Source organism: Nesoenas mayeri (assembly GCF_963082525.1).
Source record: "Nesoenas mayeri genome assembly, chromosome: Z".
Lineage (NCBI taxonomy): Eukaryota > Metazoa > Chordata > Aves > Columbiformes > Columbidae > Nesoenas > Nesoenas mayeri.
In genome coordinates this window covers 21,216,585-21,238,310 of record NC_137542.1, presented here as the reverse complement: position 1 = coordinate 21,238,310, position 21,726 = coordinate 21,216,585, and the positions used below count along the sequence as shown (strand labels likewise).

Here is a 21,726-nt window from a genome sequence, read left to right as displayed (position 1 = left end):
TAATTTGTCTATCATGGAGCCTGTACGCTGTTGGCGTTTTGAAGCTGAGTAGAACCAACACCTGTTTTGTGCAGACAAAACAGTAAACTTTGTTGATCACAGCCTGGCAAAGCATGCATGGTCATGAATGTGGATGTCGTAGGGTGACACTCATTTGCATTCTGATTATGCTGACCTCTGTTTCTTGGAGAGAACTTGGTTATGTAGTTGCTGCTAGTGATGCATTTGTGCACACTCCCTCTACCAAAAATATAGGGTGGGAGGAATGGGAAGAGGAGAATGTGTGCAGATCTGTGTCTGTTACAGAGACAATTTTGTTTATGGAATAAGCCTGAGAAATGCATTTCTAAGAAATAAAATTACTGATGGGTAGTGTATTTCATCCTTCAGCATGAAGAATTAACAACAGCATTAATTCTCAGTATTTAGTAGGCTGTCTGCTCTTACTGGTTCTGTCCTTAAGTTAACAATTCTGTTGAATCTAAATAAAGAGCTTGTGTTGATGGACTGTATACGTTTTTATCAAATATTAATAATTAGGATCTGTAGTCCTCAAGAATAAATTCACTATTGTGCTATGCTTTGTAGAACCATTTAACAAAAATATATTCCCTGGACCAAAGAGATTACAGCCTGCTCTGAAGGTAAAAATACGTAAGAATACGCCATTACCATACCTGTATGCCTTCATCAGTACATGTCTCATTAGCCAATAAGTCTTCAACAAGCTCTATAAAATGTCATAAAAAATAATTGTGTAAAATACCACAGTGATTTTAAACTTTCATATCATAAATGAAGTCCATGAAAAGATTAATATATGTGGTAGCTTGAAATAAAAGGGAACTGATCTCAGTGATCCAGCACACCTCTTGGACTCCTGTCTTCCTCAGGGTAAATTGAACTATTTCAGTTGTATCAGTCTGTCTCTCAGTGGTAGCTTTCCTTTTGGGATAAAAATTACTAAAATGCATTGACCTGACAACTCAATACTCCTGCATTTTCATTTCTGTTTCTCCTTCTGCCTGAGGAACGTTTGTAAGATTTGCCATATTTTTTATTATTTTAAGCTTATTTGCTTCTGCTTCTGAAGTGTTTGAGTCATGTTAGGCAGCACATAGGTGCCCCATGCTAGCTGAAAGAAAAATACAAATAGGAACTTGGGCAACAAACTTTATTTGGACAGATGGGGAACAGTGCAAGTTGGAAAACCAGTTTAGGAAGAAAGAAGTTGTGAGGGATCCTACTTGAAATACTTAAAAAAAGTTTGTTGATTTCCCAGATCTCACCCTGCTTAAATGGAAAGCATTCATTCCTGTATTATTTCTTGTTGTAGGATCTTTCGTGTTGTAGGATCTTTTAAAAGTCTTTAAGTGCAGGAGGAGAAGATCTTTAAGTACAAGGGGAGTTCTCATTGTCAAGAAGATTACGTTTTTGTTTTTTATTTAAACCTATTTCTTACTTATCTATTCTATTTGTTCAGGACTAATCAGGGTTGCAGACAGTAAGAGAAGTTCACCTTGAAAATGGTGTGAGGAGAAACAGTTCCCAAGGAAGGCTAAAGGTATTACTGATCATCCTTTCTATAAATGGAGGAGACAAAAAAAAAAGCATTTTGTTTGAAAGAGTGTAATAGTCTAGCACTTTAAAATGCTCTGTTCTGCTGTAGCCTTTATTCTTACCAAAAGTTGTACTTATTTCAGGTGAGTTTCATTTGTCATTTGCAGTTCAGACTGTCATTGACCTTTGAAAAAATAATGTATTTATGCACAATTTTGCATTTAAAAAGAAAAAAGGTTATGCACTCACATATATTAACAAACCTAGGATTTCACTGCATTGTTACAGAGGCCAAAACTTTTAGTCATCCATGTGTAAGTTACATGCAAGACACAGGCTGATAGTTGGAGAGCACAGAGTATTTTCTGGAATTGAGAAGAAAAGTTCTAAGTACGACCTGGTCAAGAAAAATAATCACTTTTTCCTTGAAAGTGTCTCCTTAGCTGAAGAGATTATCGGGAGGATAGTACTCTTAAAGTTGCCATTCCTCTCCCGGGGAATGATTTGAACATTACGCTTACTTAACAGATATTTTTTTTTAATATATATTTTTTTAATGTAAAATTTCAAATAAAGGTATTAGGCTGCAATTTAATAGAATGTATCTGAGAATTCACACAGGTGGCACTGTTGATTAATTGATTTTGGAGACTGAAAGACATTATGGGCCATGGTCAGGTGAGGTGGCTGTTGTTTCTTTCTCACCTTCTTCGCAACTACCTACATCTGATAGTTCAGTTGCATTGAATTTGGTGGTTGTGCGGCTGTAAAGCGAAGTGTTCTTGCTTCCTGATATATCTAAAAACTAATGTTTGCTAAGTGAATATTAGTGGTTTTTATGTATGCAAGACTACATACAATTGATCCAATTGAATGAATTTGCCCAATGGCTTCACGGAGCCGAACAAAGGAAAGAAGCAGTGCTGCTTTGAGAGGTAGCTGCTTTGAGCAGCGTTAATGAAAATGTCTGCCTCTAACAATTATGTTTTATCTTCTGTGAAGAAATGCCAAAATACATCCCTTGCACATAATGTATTTCTCAAATACCCCATGTAAACATGTTTAATGTAAATGTTTGACTTTTTTTTCTTCATATACATTAAGCACGGGAAATAGTGCCTGTCAGGAAAGTATATGCTGTCTGATTTCTGGCACTAGTCTCAACAGTTGAAGTGAGGAGACTGGATAGTGATTCTTTTGAAGGAAATCAAGTTAATGGCTAGAAGTATGAAGAAGTGTCAGGAGCTACAGACCATTGCCTCATTATGACACCTGCTATCTTTGGTTCATATTAGCCACTTAAGAATTTCAGAAGAGGTAGAGGAATGAGAGCTGTTATTTTCTGCCCAGTCAAATCTTCTTCTAAGACAGTATCTTCCTAAAGGAAATACATGTTTTCTTTGACCTTCTCTCAGTAACAAACCTTTTTTATAATTGGTCTGAATGATGAGCACCTCTTCTAGCTGCATAATTTTATTTTCTACTTTCTAATATTAGTGGCTAGTTTGTTTGCTAATTCAAAACTTTCATACAGGTTATTAGGCAATACTAAAACAATAGGAGCCCTGCTAGGTCTCTCTTAAGTTCTCATTCTTTAAGTCATCATTAGAAAAAGAGTGCCACTATGATGTGGCTGTGTAGGCCCATTAGTTCAAGCTTAGAAGTATTTTGGTGGAAAAGGCTGCACACTGCTGCTTTTTATTTAAGAAGTCAGTTCTTATAAGGTTCTTTGTCCCATTTGCAGTGGATTTCCTGACTGGAAGAACTGTGTTTTGTAATCTCAAAATGTTTGCATGTGTTAGTTTTCAGGGTTTTGACAACTGACATTGGCTGTAAGGCTTTGATTTCAAAAGATGTAGACACTTTCTACAAACTGAAGAGGAAGTAGTTTGAGGAGAAAATCCAGGTGTTTCTTGTGTCTCTTTAGAAAGCATATGAAAACAGGGACGGAAGCTTTGCCCTCCTCACAGTTGTTTGGTAGAACTGAAATGTTAAAAGTTAAACTTCTTTTTCCTTTAAAACTGACCTTGCCTAAAAAAAAAAAAAGGTATGGTTAGTGAGAATGTGTCTGAACTCTTTCTGCTTCTTATTTGTTTTAAGTAGCTGTAAGCATTCTCCTTGCACAGTCACAGGATTGAACACCTGGGGAAAAGTTTTTCAAAACATAACTCATTCAGTGATTGTGTGGTTTGTCATTCTGCGTGCCAGCTAGTGACATAAACCTGGTTTTCATTACATTCACAGTATTTAGACTCATTATATAACAGTTTTGTATTAAAAATTCAAACTTGCATGGTTAACAGCATCTGAACTTCTATCTTGATACTGTTTCCAGTTTGTCTTCTTTTGGAGTATCCGTGTTGTCCACACAACATAATCGTCTAAGTCTAGAAGTAAATTTTTCTTAATACTCAGAACTAAAATGATTATGGAAGTAAGCTATTTCTCTTCAGGCTATTAATACAGTTTCTCAGTGTTTAAGCTGTTTAATTCTGAAATTACTGGTTGTTAGGTAAAGTTTTCAAGATGTTGTTCATGTTCGTTCTGTGTGACTGATTTTTATCTTTATTGATATTCATTATTCCTTCCAGTCTGTCTTTTTAAATACATTACTTTTTTCTTGCAATAACAAATTATCAGACCTACTGGTCAACTTTTGGAAGTGCAGACACACAGCTTTAGTATCCAGTGAATTTTGTGGGGTTTTTTTTAATTTGTAATTGAGGCTTAGACACTCTTCCAATATACTATAATTCACTTTCTCAGAACACTACACAAAATTATGCTCATTATTTCCTCAGGTAACAAATTGTCAGGAGTGGAGGGTGTGAATGTCGTTTTTGTGCAGGTTTACCTTCTTAATCAGATTTACCTCCTTTATGAGTCCATTCCTTTTTCTTTCTGCTATTTGTGCACTTCTGTTCCTTCTTTTCTGGGTGTATATTGAATTACTCTTTTCGGAGCTTGGGAAAATAATTATGCTCTAATTCTATTTGTATTGGAAAGTAACATTTTAGAAATTGCACATCTGCACTAATATTCCTTACAATATTCGTATGCACAGGGGATGGGGAAGTGGGGAAGTCTTGACTTTCGCTACAAGAATTTTATCTTTCCAGTTCCAGTTGTTCTTGTAACAGCTGGGAGAAGTGTTAAATAATGTGGCAAGTTCTTAGTAAATTAGAGCAGACTTGTGTATGTTCTCACACAGAGCTAATATGATTTTTAGTATTTGCCAAGAAAAGCCGGATTTTTACTTCATGGATAATTCTTTGCTATGGAAGCTGTGTGCACAGACAGGAAATGTTAAAGAATCTTTGCTATGCTGGTGTTAGTATTTACAGTTAGAAATATTACAGGGAAAAGTTACGTTACAGGGAAATACAGTTAATGATGAACATGAGACTTCTTACGAGTGGTATTCATTAAACTTCTATGATTACACATTACTGTTGTGATGTCTGCTTTTTTGATATTAGATGCCAAGTGTAATGAAAAACATGGAAAGTGAAGAAAATGTCTACAATTGTTTGAAGTTTAAAGGTCAATTGTGTCATATGATCTTCACTTAAGCTGTACCAAACTTAGTCTAGTTGAATTAGAACACTACCATGAAGATGTACCTGTTTACTCTTGGGTGTCATCTTAGGATTTTAAAAGTAACTCAATAAATAAGAAAACTTTAAGTAAACATTCATATGTAACAGTAGTCCTTTATTATAGTTTGTCGGAGTGCGTTTTTCCACTTCATTTTTGAGGCTTGTTAAAAATTCATTTGTTCTCTTAGTTTATCTATATAGATCCACGTCTTCTTGTTGTGTGTTACTATATTTAAATATCACTCTTGTATATTTAAGAGATTAGGTTTTAAGTTAATGTGTGATTTTTACAAATAATGCGTTAAACTTTGAGAAAAAGAACACGAAGGTAGTTTTTTCTAATGTGAGTGTGGTTTTTTCCATACTTGGGTAAATCGTGGCATTGGATAGGGCGCAAGTTTACTGTGGAAGTACTGTTTACTTATTACTTAGTATAATGAGGGGTAGTGGTACTGTGTTTAACATACTGTGACTGTGATTTTGAGCCTAACTCAAAGCTTGTGACAAATACTGTTTCTGCTGTACTGCTTGGGGCATCAGTTATGGACAAATGTGAATGGCTAATTATCTGCTAGCATTCACCAATGTTCATAAAACCGTATTTCTGTGTGTGAAGGCACAGCAGCAAAACATTCAGTGTCTGGAACCAGATGTAAAAGAAATATTCATTCTGACATGGGAAATCTCATCTGTTTGTAAGCTTGCTTTTCTTCTTCCAAAGTTTCTGAGCTTAGTTTCTGACCAGCCAATAAGAGGAAAAACTCACTCAGTGAAGAGTCTGCCTTCCTTTTCTTTCTTTGGAAAGCAGTTTTTTTCTGTCTGTAAAAGAGGTCTTGAGGGTTGTGTTTTGGTAAGTGATCTTGTTCTAGTCATGCTGATAAGCAGTCTTCTTTATTTGGGTTCTTTCATCAAATACTTCCCAGAACAGGTGGAGTCATTCTTAACAATGACAATCTTTGAAGTTCCTCATCAGTACAGTGGGAAAGATTCTGTTCTGAGTTGTGTAGGGGTGGGAAAGATGACATAAATCCAAATTTGTGAAAAAATAGTTCTTAACCATTAAGTAAAAAAATATATTGGTCCTGAAGTATCCCAGGAAAAACAGAATCTGGAGGGATTTTATTTTTAGAAGAGAATAGATTCTTCAGATCAGAGTTAAATTTCTATGAATGTAAACTGTTTTAAGTCACGTTTTGATTTTTTTTTTTTTTTCATAGTGACACTGGAACTTTTAAAGTGTGTATTGGTTATTTTTACAATCCCACTGATCTCATATGTACTTCTCACTTGATTGTTTCTTTGTGTACATAAATGATATCTATTTTTTATCTAGCTCATTTAGTTTCCCGATGCTTAAGCCCTACTTTGTTTTGGAGTTCAAGTGAACTGAGTCTTCATTTATTATGTGGTACTTGCTGTCTTCTCCAGAGTTCAGGAAGGGTTTATGTGTAAAATGATTGGAACTGGCTATTAGCTCAACATAGCTGTCCTAGGACTTCAGTAGCCTGTTGCACTATAACATGATGTCATAATTCAGACACTCAATAAAATAGACATCCCTATAGTTGTTTCTTACTTTGTCTTGTTACCTGTAGATGAATCTGTCTTACGTTTTTAATGGATATTATTGTTATAACATTCCTAATTATTGCAGTAGAATTGTATAATAGTTCCTTAAAGGGAAAGCTGCACAACATAAAACCACAAAGTTAGCTTTGTAGTACACACTAAAGTTGGGAACAAAACCAAGTAGAAAATTTTGGAACTGTGGAGAGTTACATCATATGAGACTGTCATTTGGATAATGGCTTAATCCCAAGGCACCTGTCTTTGTATGATGTAATTCCTATCACACAGATTATTGTAATTAGAATATGAAAATGTTGGGGGGGAAAAAAACCCCACTCTTTGGATTTAACTTTTTTAAGTAGTTAAGGATATGTGATACATTCTTTTTTTTACTTGGCTGTTGCTTTATCTAAACATATAGCCACTTCTAAAGTGTTGTGGATCATGTTTGTTTAAAGAAAAAAAATTGATAAATCTTCCTACAAATTTAAGCCACAGTCTAGATATCTGCATTGTGGAAGACAAAGTAATGCCTGGAAACACAATTCCAGATTTAGCCTGCCCCCACCCTGCCTCAGCTTCTATGTAGTGGCAAACTACTGTATTAGATTTAATAGGAGGCATAAAACAAAATAAAATGAACTTGTTTAAAGTGTCTCAAATTACATCAGTGGGCTTTTAATCAACTGTTCAGGAGCAGACATCCTGGTTTCAGGCCTTTCAGAGCCTTGTGCTGCTAATGGCAGTTTTAATATTTCTTTGCATAGAAATGTAATAAGTTACAATGTGCGATTTCCCCAAGACCTTAAAGTTATATTGTTCACTACAGGGAGGCATGCTGGAAAGTGACAGAGCCATACTTTTATTTGTAAGAGTAGGATTTTGCTGTTATAACAGTGCTGTTTGATAAAGGTGTATTAACTATAAGCATGAGTGCTCTTGCTGAAGTCCTGATACTTGTATGACTCAATGTTTGTTAAGAAGGAAAAAGGAATACTTTTACTAGCACTTGTTTATATGCAGTACACTTATTTTCATTTTCTTTGTTAAATTTGTACTGTGACCTCACCTGGTACTAGTTAAATGATGGAAGATTCTTTACTTGCTTACGCATATGATCAGAAGGGAACTTCACTGTTTCCGTCTAACATCTTTTTCCTTTTTGTAACAAGGCAGCTTTCTCTGCAAGCAATATTTTCATCATATCCATATTGTGCTGTTTTTCCCAGCACGTGCAAACTGTACAGGCTCTACTGTCATTGAATAACTGCCTTGTACTGAGGATTTAATAAAGCTGTGGTGTTAAACTGAAAAGTTAACATCTCAAAAGCTTTTTTTTCTTGCATTGGGATTTTAGCTGTAGTGCTGTCAAATATCATTATCTTAATTTTGCTGAATAAGACTTTCTCAGCTTGGAAAGGAATTGGAACTCTTCAGATATTATTTGTTACTCTTTTTTATTTTTAATATATGCTGTGATGGCATACACCAGCACAGGAGGAAGAAAGCAATTTCTTATAAACCCTAGCAACTCGCAGATAAAATTAGATAAAATACTGAGCAAAAAGCCACCAAGTTTTCAGTAAAAAATAAATTAACGAAAATTTCTTAATTATAATTTAGTGAACCACTAATTTCTTTTAATATTGCATTCCTCACTACATCTTTCCAAGGGAAGTGTATTCTCAAGAGAAGAAATGATTCCCATATTTAACTTTGTAGAATGTTGGGACTTGCAGTTTAAAGTGAGAAATGTTTTCCATTTATTAGTTCATGTATCTCTCTGAGAGTCTTTGCTTTGTTTCTTTCTTACTACATATTGTAGTTAGACTTTTTTTGTTTTTTAAACATGGTGCATGGAATGTGGACTTGGACTATATTCACCTCACAAATTTGAAATGCAGTGTTTTTAGGGTCACGTTTTTTAGAAGAACTGTCCTAAAAGTGTTGTTATTGAAGTTAGTGGAAGTGTAATAAATGCATGAAAACAAAGCTAAATTAGAAATGTACTTAGTTGAAAAACCTAGTTTGAATCTTCATTACTTTTTCATTGACATTTTAATTGTGATATTGACTTACCTCTTATTATTGCAGGAGTCATAATCTTTACTGTTGTTGGTTTTACTTTTCAAGGTACCCAGAGAATGGCATAGTAGAAATGGACACCATTAATCTCCGACCCCGAGCAAGAACCATTCTGAAGTGGAGTGAACTAAAAGTGGGTGATGTGGTGATGGTTAACTACAATGTTGAGACTCCGGAAGAAAGAGGATTTTGGTTTGATGCAGAAATTACCTCTTTGAGAGAAATCTCAAGGACTAACAAAGAGGTTCATGCTAAAATTCTGCTGGGGTAAGATTTGTTTGACCAACTCATAAAATCTCTACGTATCATATAAAGTATGTTTAGGAGGTTTTTGTCTACTAGTCATCACTAGACTAAAATTAATGTTATACTTTGATTCCACAGCTGTCTGAATCATGGAATTACAGTGCATGTTTTTTATGGTGTGCAGACTTAGCTATGAGTCAGAATTTTTGCATTTCCTGAGATTGCTGGAGGCAGCTATAAGACTTCATGTGTTATCTGCTGAAGATGAAATTGATCAGAGTGTGGTTTAATTTCTATCCCTTTATATTTATATGTTATATATTTATACATTTTATATATATATATATAACATGTTTAATTCTATTGGAAGCTGAAAAGTCTGCTTTCAGTAATTTTTGAGGTAATTAGAACGCCCTAGGGTCTTGCTGAGTATTAGTTGTCTCTGACAATTTGAGTAAGTCTCTGAACTGGCTAACTGAATTTTTAAAGAATAAAATATTTATGCAGGTATTATACCTTCTGATAAGTAAAATGTGGAACTGTGGGATGCAGGAATTGTGAGTTTTCATGTGGCTGAATTCACCTGAGTATCTTTGCTTTGTTTTCCTATTTAATTTAAAAACCTGTGTACAGTTCTTTAGGAACAGTGTTTTCTGCAGATATCCATGTGATACGACTGTCTGTGTGATTGCTATGTGATTGCTGCCTTAGGGATGAACAGATGACCAGTCTCTATGGGCAGCCTCCTTGAGGAATTCACAGTAACCTTCCTCCTCCTTCTTGTTAGCTTTCCTCATTCCTTTAACATCCTTTTCTGACGCAAAAGAACTAAAAGCAAATGGATCCAGTCCACTGCTTCCATTCTTCAAGGAGAGGGGGATGTATATGTACTTAATATGTTCAGAGTGAAACTGATTTTAAAATGAAACTGGAACTAAAGTGAAACTTATTTTTACTTAAGAAATGATTAATTTAATATTGGCATGTTCTGCATTTACTTGGTGAGTAGTATCATTGTTCTGGGCGTATATTCCTTAAAATGAATTGGACTATTTGCATGTTAGTGTAGTTTTCTTTATGGGGAAGGACAATTTATCTGTAGGAAGACAAACAGTGTACGACATGGTTAATTGGAAGAGACACATGGAAGACTTATCATCTTGTGCAATTCTTGTGTAAAAACAAACAAAACAACAACAAACAAAAAAACCACAGGAAAATAAATAAATAACAAACAAAACAAACAAACAAACAAAAAATCTCCACCCAAAATAAACAAGGAAGCAGCGGTCATACTTAGTACTGGGAAATACAAAAGACATCGACTTCATAAATCACGTGAATAAATGAAAATAAGTGTTGTGGGTGGCTTTGACTTTTAGAATAACAGGAGTTTTATAGACAGTCTTAGTGCATTATGGTTTTGTATTAAGTAGAGCAGGCACACGGACTTTTTTGTAGGCAAAAAAAAAGCTTCAAATGTAAAGCAAGAAGAAATTGAGTAGATTGTTTAAATTATTAACTTTACTGTTAACTTTATTGTGCCAAGTACTATGGGTTTCCCTATAGTATTGACACTTCATATACTCTGAAGGGAGTTGAGGAAAAAAAGGCAGAGTTGACAAATATCATATTCTAAGGTGGTAAATTTAAATCCGTTTTTCAAATGGAATCTTACTTCAGTGGATTTTCTTCTTGACTAATAATTCAGGCTTCATTTATATGTTGGTAGATTGTATACTCAGTGATCAGCTAGTTTACAGAAAGTAAGGTTATTTAGCCTTGCCATTTCTGAAATTTATCAAGGATTAATTCTGTATCACCTACACTACCCAGGTCATTCTTCTCAATTAGCAGTAAAGTATGAGATAAATCTGCTAGTCTTCATAAACTTATATAAGGAGCATGCTGCAACACTACATTTCAGTTATGTTGGCTGGCAGAATAAAAACCAATCTCTTTGTGATTTGGTGTTTATTAATACATATTAATATACTAAGATAATATAAATATATGACATAATATAAAATAGTTTAGAATGATAATATAATAACATTTCAGTCTATAATAATGCAACTAAAATATAAGTATTCTGTGGTTTAATATATTACTGGTATGTTAATCATAAGTTCTTACCGTACCATTAGTTGTTTTAAATAAATGTGAAATCTGTTTTGGATGCATTATGAGTAGATTTTAGTGATTAATTCATTGTATGTTAATGACTAATCATTTATATATTACTTAAGAACAACCTTAACAGGCAGTAAAGGGAGGCAGAGTTCTTAGGCTTGCAATGGGTATATTAATGGCTTGGACTTCGCTCCCTTTCAGGTATTACATCAAAGTGTCTTTGTATAAAACAGATTTCTGTGCAGTAGTTGAATGTTTGATATATTGATCTTGATTGCTAGGGAAACAACGGTGCTTTGACCATGGAGTTCATGTGGGTCTAGGACCACAGGCATCTCATGATTGTGTGCATGCTTACTTACAGTTCAGAATGGTCTCTGCATGTGTGGTACCTCTGGACTGATTTAACTAAAATTGCAGAGTATACCTCTATTTTGGAACATTGTCTGTTTTTCTTTACCAGGAGTATCTTCCATTTCATGATGAAAGCAGTTATTTGTAATCCAGAGTAATATGACTTGTCTTCTTTGCACTTTGAAGTGTGTGTATAAAATACCTGTTAGCGGTGGGTAGTTGTAAGGCAAACTATTCTGAATTTATTTTCGTGTTGGAACTGGCTGATGTGATTAAAGTCACCGCACCAAATCAAATCGAAGTGGTTCAAATGGTGATTTGTGTTTTCTCCTTGCTAGGCTTCAAGATAAATGCAGGCACAATCAGCTTTAACTTTTCTTCAGTCAGCCTGTGAAAGTTTGAGTTTAGCAAGGGCTCTGTCAATATCAAGACTTGTGTTTTGTTTAAGCCTTTGGAGTTACATAAGAATATCAGAAAGGTCTGTTCCTTCTGCAGATTTTGTATCTCTGTGATTAAGTAAATATTTAATTAATCTTTACCTGAGCAGCAGTAATGTAAACTAATAGAAAGGCCCTATATTTTCAATTTTATATTTGTCATGTTTTGGTTCTGCACGTTTTTGTGAGGCTTCCTGCTCCCAAAAAGGAAGGATTGTTTTGTTTTCAGATTTCTCTCTCTGTTTTTTAAATATGCTTATTATGTTTTTCTATGTAACCTGCTAGATCTGAGGCGTACCTTCCTCATTAGAACACAATTTTTGCTTCCCCCTACGCCCCCTTTTTTTTTTTTTAGGATACATTCCTATTTATCTTCTTTTAGACTCATTCATGTGGCATGTTTTTGTTCTCAGAAGGCAGTATGATGTTTTTGCACAGTCCTTATGCTACCTGTACATATTTTACTTTTACCCGCTTCTTTTATTCTTTAGAACAAATTTTTCCATGTCATATATAATTTTTTATAGCTTTGCAAAGGTAGAGAATTTAATCACATTAGAGAATACTGAACTAGCAATCAAACAAGTCTTGCATGTTGTTCTTGGCGATTTCAAGAGTTCTTGGACTTCTGTGGATTTTTATCTAACCGGTCCAAAAAAAAGTTATTGGCAGTTGCACCTTGTTTTGACACTTAGTGAGATAATAGTACTGTACTTCCTATATGTTGTGATAATCAATGTGCTGCAGTTGTTGTCATACTTTGCAAGTGTTCTGTAGGGTAGTTCTCATATGATGTCTCTTCTTTAGGCCGAGAATTGACGTCTGTGTGATTTATCCTTTACTGATGCTGGTATACTTTCATGGTATAATTTTATACCCCAGATAACTTCCTGTTTATTTTAATGTAGCATCTTTGACTGTTGCTGTTTGAAGTGGGAAGACATTGTTTTTGCTGGTATGTGAAATATTAACAAGGTTTACTTGGAGCCATTTTTAAAAAAATAGCCTTCATGCTCTATCAGCAGGTACCTTCATAATAAGAATTCTAATTGCTGAAGAACTTGCTTGCAGCTTTCTTGCACAAACATAAAAAATAGCGTATTTCTTCTAGGAAAAAAAATTTCTGAGAGGGTGAATTTGTCTCCCTTTTTCCTCTTCTCCTTATGATGTCAGTGGAACTGCTCACCTCCTTTGAAGAAGATTTGAAGAAGAGATCTCCTTTTGAAACAACACAGCTGGTTAAAATCAAGATAGATTCTGATTGTCTAAGAAGCCTGCTGGGATTTTTCATGATGATTCTGTGGAGGTGATGCCTAGAACTCCTTAAGCGCTTCTGTGAACTGTTTTTCCCTAGTCCCTGTGGGCAGGGGTGGCTCTTTCTGAGATTCACAAGCCTTCAGTAACAATCTTGCAATTCTTAACAGGAGTGACTAACAACAGGAAGAGTATTTTGGATCCGACTTCATTATCCTTTTGGACAAAAGAACTTGTGTTTGGGGGGCAGTGTGTGTGTGAAAAGAATGGTCTGTTTGAACATAAGAAATGAAGTTTACTGGAAACCAAGCTGTTTATTTTTAAATTCCAGATTAGGTTTCTGATCTTGCTTCAGTTGCAATGTCTTTCTTGAGGCAAAACTCAAGAATTAAAAGATAGTGGGCATAGGGACAGAATATTATTAAAGATACTTTGGAGTAGCATACAATGCCTTCTCTCACACAAAACAAAGGAGTCAGAGGTACAAGACAAATTGCTCAGAAGGTATTAGAACATGCTGTCAGCTATTGGGACTGGGAAAAGGCTGGTCCACTGGGACTGGAGAAAGGTTGGTGTCTGGGATGTGGTGTTTTGGTCAAATGCAAGAGACAGAAGAACAATATCTGACTAAGAATAGTTTATGAAGAGAGCATGAACAGAGCAAATCCTTAACCACTCACTGTGGTCATTGTCCTCTCTACCAGGGTCATAAATGAGATACAGTAGCTTGGTTCAGCACCTATGAAATAAATTCCAGAAAGTTTAGAAAGTACTGAATGAGTACATTTTGAAGGATGTTTGGCTAACTTGTTAATATAGACACACTTTCCATGTTCTTTCTCCTTTCCTTCCTTTCTCTTTGGACAAAAGTTTCCATTTTATAAACACTCCCTGAAGTTTTGACAGCCAGGTTCTACACTGATCATAGCTATTCCTACACACACTTTGTTTTCCTTCATGCTTTGTTTTCCTACCCTAAAGAGGGCAAAGTTTCATGAGGTTCTGTTGTACAGAGAAAAGTAGGTTATAGTTTTAAGCTTTCTTACTTGTAATTTCTCTTACCTGGAAAAAATATTTTATCTCTTGATACTTCCCTCTTCCCAATTCTTAAAGAGAGAGCATTAAAAGTAATCCTTTATGCCATTTCCCTGCACATTGCCTATTCCTAACTGGCAATATGGAGAAACTGATATTTATTTGTGTTTCCATTTGCTTTCCCAAAATGGAGGGGAAGTAGACTAGGTGCTTCTAATTCATGTTGAGTCTTTTGGACTGTGAATGTACTGTTCTTTTGTGTTGAAATTTTAAAAATTGAGCTGCAAAACAAACCTGCCTTACTAGAGATAGTATTATCTCTCAGACTAAGGAGACCGGTTACGTAAGAGCTTCTCAGTCCTGTTGTCGAAAGAGTAAAACCTTAGAGGACAAGTCTTCCCAATGGAAAGGAGTAGGCCAATCCTGTAGATTGAAACCTGGTTAATTGCACAGCTCATGCCAACAGGTCTTTGGCATTTAGTGCCATGGGACCCATAATTGGGTTCCCATCTGTCCCTGAAAGTCTCTGATCCTCAAGTGGGACAAGAGCATCCATGCCAACAAGCTGGCCAACAGGGTAAGTAGAACTTTGGGTAGTGAAGGAACATTATGACCTATGGTTAATGGAGGTATTGGCACATGTGCCTGGCAAGTAAAGGGTGGTGGGTTCAAGAGGGATCTTGGGGTTGGTAGAAGAGGGATATTGATCTCAAGTGCATGTATGCAAATACATACAGCCTGAGAAACAAGCAGGAATTAGTGCTGCGTATAGTCACAGAACAGTGACATTTTTGGTATAGTGGAGACATGATGGGACAGATCACATGACTGGAGTGAGAAGATGGATGGATACAAACTGGAGGAAAGGTGAAGATAAAGAGGGCAGGACTGCCATGATGTGAAGAAGTTTGAATGTAGGGAGCTCTTCAGTGGGATGACAGTGGTCTGTTTGAGAACTTGTGGGTCAGGATGGGAGAGGCCAGGAAGGATGTCATCATGGTGGTAGTTCACCTGATCATGGTGAGGAAGGGGACAAAGCCTTCTTTAAAAGTCTGGATCATGGGAACTGATTTTCTTGGGGGACTCAAATTCCCTGACATCAGCTGGCAGAGTAATGCTGAAAAGCAAGCAGTCAGGAAGCTCTCTGGAGAATGTCAGGAATAACTTCTTAATAGAGGTACTGGGTAGGTCAACAGGGTGATACACAGCTGGATCTGCTGTATGTGATCAAGAACTGCTTGGGAATCAGATTCTCGCTGGTAAACTTGGCTACACTGACCATGAAATAGTAGATACCAAGATCCTGATGGAACTGAGGAAGGAAGATAGCAGAGTCCAGAGTAGAGAGTAGCAGAGTCCAGAGTAGACTCTGGAATTCAGTAGAACAGGCTTCAGTTTAATTCAAGGAGCTAGTCAATGGGATCCTATAGGAGTTGACACATGCTTAATGACACCTTCCTCCAAATACAAGGATGGTTCATCCTGATACTCAAGAAAATAACAGATGTATCTGGGAGACTGGTAAGGCTGAACAGGAAACTCATGAGTTAGCTCCAGTGCAAAAACTCAGTGTATAGGAGCTGGAAACAGGGGCAGAGTAAAAAGAAGGAATTTTGAATATTTAAGGATGGTGTTATGAGAACCAAAGTTTGTGACACTTGTAAGAGACATCAAGGGCAATGCAGAGAGCTTTTACCACTACTTCGGCAGTAGAAGGCTGAACAAGGAAAATATGGATCTGCCAATGTAAGAGACAGATAATTCAACGTCAGCAGGCACTGTCCTCATTGCCTTAGTCTTCACTGACAGGCTCTCTCTGGAAGCTCTGCCTAGTGAAAGCATTCAAGGACAGTTCTCAGAGTCAAGGAGTGCTTGCAAGAACTTGACCAGTGCAAGTCTATGGAACCAGATGGGTTGCATCCAGGTATGCCAGGGGAACAGACTGATGCACTGATGCTCCTCTGTACTATGTTTGAAAAGATCGTGGAGGTCCCTGATGACTGGAGAAAGGGAAATGTTGCATCCTTCTTCAAAGAAGGCCAGTCAGCCTTATTTCAGGCTGAGGAAAACCATGGGACAGTCCTCATGAAGTGCTGGCTGTATGAAGATAATTCAGAGTAACCAGGATGTATTTTTTTCTAAGAGCAAATCATGCGTTAGAAGGCTGGCTGTCTTCGGTGATAAAATTATTAGCTCTGTGGCCAAAGGAATCGCAGAATGGTTGGGTTTGGAAGGGTCCTCTGGAGATCATCTAGTCCAACCCACCTGCTAAAGCAGGTTCACCCAGAGCAGATCACACAGGAACATGTCCAGATGGGTTTTGAATGTATCCAGAGAAGGAGACCCTACAACCTCTCTAGGCAGCCTGTTCCAGTGCTCTGGCACCCTCAAAGTATAGAAGTTTCTCCTCATATTCAGATGGAACCTCCTGTGCTTCAGTCTGTGCCCGTTGCCCCTCATCCTGTCATTGAACACCACTGAAAGGGGTCTGGTCCCATCCTCTTGACACCCACCCTTGAGATATTTATAAGCATTGCGAAGATCCCCTCTCAGCCTTTTCTTCTCCAGGCTGGACAGACCCAGCTCTCTCACTCTCATAAGAAATGTGCTCTAGACCCCTCATCATCTTCGTAGCCTGCTGCTGGCTTCCCTCCAGTAATTCCATATTCTTCTTAAACTGGGGAGCCCGAAACTGGACACAGTTCTCCAGATGTGGCCTCACCAGGGCAGAATAGAGGGGGTGGATAACCTCCCTTGACCTGCTGGTCACACTTTTCCCAGTGCACCCCAGGATACCGTTGGCATTCTTGGACACAAGGGCACACTGTTGACTCATGGTCAACCTGTTGTTGACCAGAACTCCCAAGTCCTTCTTTGCAGTGCTGCTTCCCAGCGGGATAACCACCAGCCTGTACTGGTGCCTGGGGTTATTCCTCTCCAGGTGCACGACCCTACAATTGCCCTTGTTGAACTTCATGAGGTTCTTTGCTCAGTCCTCCAGCCTGCCCAGGTCACACTGAATGGCAGCACGGCCTTCAGGTGTATCAACCACTCGTCCCAGTTTGGTATCATCAGTAAACTTGCTGAGGGTGCACTCAGCCTCTTCATCCAGGTCATTGATGAACAGGTTGAACAGGACTGGACCCAGTAATGACCCCTGGTAAACCCCACTGACTACAGGCCTCCAACCAGATTTTGCACTGTTGATCACAACCCTCTGAGCTCCACCATCCAGCCAGTTCATGATCCATCTCACCATGCATTCACTCAGCCCACACTTCCTGAGCTTGCCTATGAGGAGGTTGTGAAAGACATTGTCAAAAGCCTTGCTGAAGTCAAGGTAGACAATGTCCACTGCTCTTCCCTCATCTACCTAGCTAGTCACACCATCATAGAAGGCTATCAGGTAGGTCAAACATGATTTCCCCTTGGTGAATCCATGTTGACTGCTGATAACTTTTTCCTTCACATGCTTGGAGATGTCATCCAGTATAAGTTGTTACATCACCTTTCCAGGAATGGAGGTGAGGCTGACGGGCCTGTAGTTTCCTGGGTCCTCCTTCTTGCTGTTTTTGAAGACTGGAGTGACATTGGCTTTCCTTGACAAAGGACTAATGGGATGGTTTGGGAGCACAGTGGTACCTGTCAGGGTGACCAGACATGATGCTCATGCATTGCGACAAGAGAGCGGGGGAAGGGTGGCTCTTTGGATTGCATTCAATAGCTTAACTTTTCAGTTACTTAAAGCAATTAATGGTTTAATACATAACAATTAAGGAAAAAAAAAAAGTGCATAAGTACCAAGTCTTAAAAGTTGGAGTGTTTTTTTTGTTTCATAGCCATTTCATAATCACCATAAGACAGAATTATCTTTTGAATGTGAGGGATGGGTTGACTTGGATTTTGAGCTTTTTGTTTGTTTTCCCAGAGCATAAACTATTATCCTCACTATTTGTAACACTATCTTTTCTCTAATAAACATGCAGACTTGGAACCACACAGTCTTTTGACTTGCTTTCTAGGGGGTGATTTTTAGAAGTGTTTTGAAGCTTAGTTTATTTCTACTGGGGAAAGTAATTCCAAACAGAAGAAAACAGACTAAAGTGCAGAGAGTGTGGAAAAAATAATGGCGAGCACAATATTGAGAGAAGCATGATGAAAATACATTAAAAAGGAGTAGTGTTTAAATGTGTGTATGAATTTAAGAGAATCAGTGAGGATGGGACAGGGCTTTTGAGATTGCTCAAGCAGAGTCAGCAAGACCAGATTGCTGGAGACTGTCATGTTAAATTTTGAATATCATTATGGGTGGACACTCCTCAACCTCTCTGGACAATCACGGTAAAAAGGTACTTTGTGTGGTCAGAGGGAATTTCATGTATTCCTGTTTGTGGCTGTTACCATTTCCTAGCAGGATGCACTAGTGAGAGGAGCCTGGCTCTCTGTTTATGCACATGGATAAGAGCCCTCCACACAGAAGCCTTACCTTCTTCAGGATAAACACTCTTGTATTAAAGATGTTCCAGCCCCTTAATAATTTTTGTGGACCTTTTCTAGAACCACTTCCATAAGCACATGTCTTTTCCACCCTGGGGAGCCCAGATCTGGCCTCACCAATACCAAGTAAGGAATGTTTACCTTCCTTCTAGCTTCTCACCAAGTTATTTTCAATGCAGTCCAGGAGGCTGTTGACCTTTCTTGCTTAACAAGGGCACATTGCTGGTATATGGTCAGCATCTTGTTTATGAGCTCCTCAAGGTTTTTTCTCTACCAAGCTATTCTCCAGCCACTTGGCAAGTACTGGTGCATGGGGTACTCTCCGTGTGCAGGACTTCACATTTCTCGTTGCTGAACATATTGAAATCCCTGTCTGTCCAGCTCCCCAAGTCTATTGGTGCCAACTCCTGTTTTTATATCATCTGTGAACTTGCTGAGAGTCCACTCTGTTCCCATCATTCAGGTCGTTAAGGAGTATGTTAAACAGAACTGGGTCACGATCAATGCCTGGGGTGCTACTGATTTGCCTCCAACTGGACTTAGTGCCATTGATCACAATCCTGTGGATTCAGCCAATGTTCTGTCTCCCTTGCTGCACACTTACCTAACCCATACTTGTCAGCTTGTATGTGAGGATGTGGGACAGTTACCAAAAGCCTTACTAAAGTGGATGTGAGCAACATCTGCTCTCCTGTCACCTTCCAAGCAAGTCACCTCATTGTAGAGTACTGTCAGGGTGGTTAAACATGGTTTCCCCTTGGAAGTCCATGCTCACAATTCCTTATCACCTTCCTGTCCTCGTATCTGGAAATAATTTCTGGGTTATTTGCTCCATCACCTTCCCATGGATTGAGATGAGGCTGTCTGTCAGCAGATCTTCCTTCTTGAAGAGAGTGACATTTGCTTTTCTCCATTTCTCAGGTAGGTGTCCCAGTTATCGTGACCTTTTGAAGATTACTAAGAGTAGCTTTGTCCAGACATCAGGCAGCTCTCTTAGCATTCATGGGTACAACTTGTTAGGCCCCGTAGAGTTTTATGTCCAGTTTAAGTGCTCCATAAACCAATCATCCACTGAGGCTAAGTCTTCCTTACTCCAGACATTGCCTCTGGTCTCAGACACCTGGTATTCCTGAATGCTGATATTACCAGAAAACACTGAGGCAAAGAAGGTGCTGAGTCCCTTGGTCTTTTGTATGTGTGTATGTGTGTGTGTGTTTTGTTGTTTTGTTTTGTTTTAATCAGGGGGCCCACCATATTTAGCTGGTGGTCACATGATCTGTAGTGTTCCTCTCCTTGACAGTGTTGCCCTTGACATCTTTTGTCAGATTCAAATCAAGGTAGGCCTTGCCTTTCCCAACCCTATGCCTACACAATTGGACAGGAGCTCCATACTCCTCCCTGGGTGAGCTGCCTCTCCTTCCACCTCTTACACACTTCCCTTTTATGTCTGGGTTTAGTCTGGGAGCTCCTTGCTCATCCATGCAGGCGTTCTGCTGCCTTTCATTTCCTGCATGTGGTGATAGACCTTTCTTGAGCTTGGAGGAGGTGATCCTTGAATATCAACCAGCTCTACTGGACCCTTCTTTTTGCCAGGGCTGTATCCTGGAGATATCTTCCAAGGAGATCTTCTTATTTTTTACATTGCTTCCTCCTCTAAGGATCCTGAACTCAATCATCTCATCATCATTGCAGCCAAACTGCCATGACTTTAATGTTCCTATTTTGTAAGTATCTGGCCTAACAGCACACCTCTTCCTGTGTCAGGAAGTTGTCACTGCACTCCAGAAGTTTCCTAGGTTGGCTGTGCTCTGTTCTGTTGTCCTTCCAGCAGATGGCAGGGTCTGTAAACGTGGAACTTACTCCAATAGCCTGAAGAAAGCCTAGTATACTTATCCTTGCTTAGGAGATCTGTACCAGGCATCCACTACAGCATCACCTGTGTTATTCTATCTGCTAATCTTGACCTGTGAGCTCTCAACTGACTCCTGACCTGTCCTCACATAAGATGCAACTCCCCCTCTTGGCTTTCTAGCCTGTCCTTCCTGAAGAGCCCATATCCATTTGTCGCAGCACTGCAGTCATGTGAGCTATCCCACCATGTCTCCATGATCCTAGTGAGGTCATGGACCTGCAGTAATTATACAGACTTTGATAATTCCTCTTGTTTGATCTCTGTGTTGTATGTATTGGTGTATAGGTGTTTCAGGGAGGCAATAAGGTGTGCTGATTCCGCAGAAAGGGGGTGAGAGCTTTCCCCATAAGGCTCTGCCGCTGGCGCTTCTTTCTTTACATGTCTACAGTTCCAGTGATTTCACTTCTGCTTTTTGTTGTTGCTGATTGTTTTGTTCCTTCTCTTCTGATCACCCCATGCCCTTTGTTTGCCTACCCGATTCCGGGTTTCCTCACTTGTTTTTTGAGGAATCTGTCCAACCGTTTTACCCAAAAGTCTACAAATATTTGTACATACATAAAAATGAATAATAGCGGAATCGTCACAGGTCCCAAACATACACGTAAGACTTAGGAATGCTGTGCTACCATTATGCAAGAGCCATTTGACGCTTAGATGGAGCATTTAATATTGTGCACTAATGGAATTGGACATCATGGCACAGGTATTTGATGTAATTTGTCTGAAGAGAATTGGGCAATATAAGGAATTAAGACATCCCAAAATGAGCAGCTACCCTCTAAATGTCAAATTAATTAGGACTTTTTCTCTCTGTAGGTCACCATGTACTTCTTGACTTTAAGGAATTGTTGGTGATCTGAAGTGCATCCTGTTTGGAGCGGGAGCATCCCTGCATGCCAAGATTTTTCATTAAAGTGATGCTCTCATGTACATTCAAGCTGTGATAATCCATTCATTACAAACATGTTAGGCAAAAAATGTGGTTTGGGCACTGTTTGTGAGTAATCTGATTTGCCTTTGCTTCTATATGAAGCATCCTATAGGA

General features: G+C 38.3%; 1 protein-coding gene across 1 annotated transcript in view; it reads left to right on the top strand.

The window, feature by feature from the left end:
• Positions 1-21,726, top strand: part of UHRF2 (ubiquitin like with PHD and ring finger domains 2) — a 91,550-nt gene that overhangs the window by 28,186 nt on the left and 41,638 nt on the right. Inside the window, 1 exon segment of the mRNA XM_080363153.1 lies at positions 8,862-9,080. Within this exon segment, the coding sequence (XP_080219279.1) occupies positions 8,862-9,080 (219 nt within the window).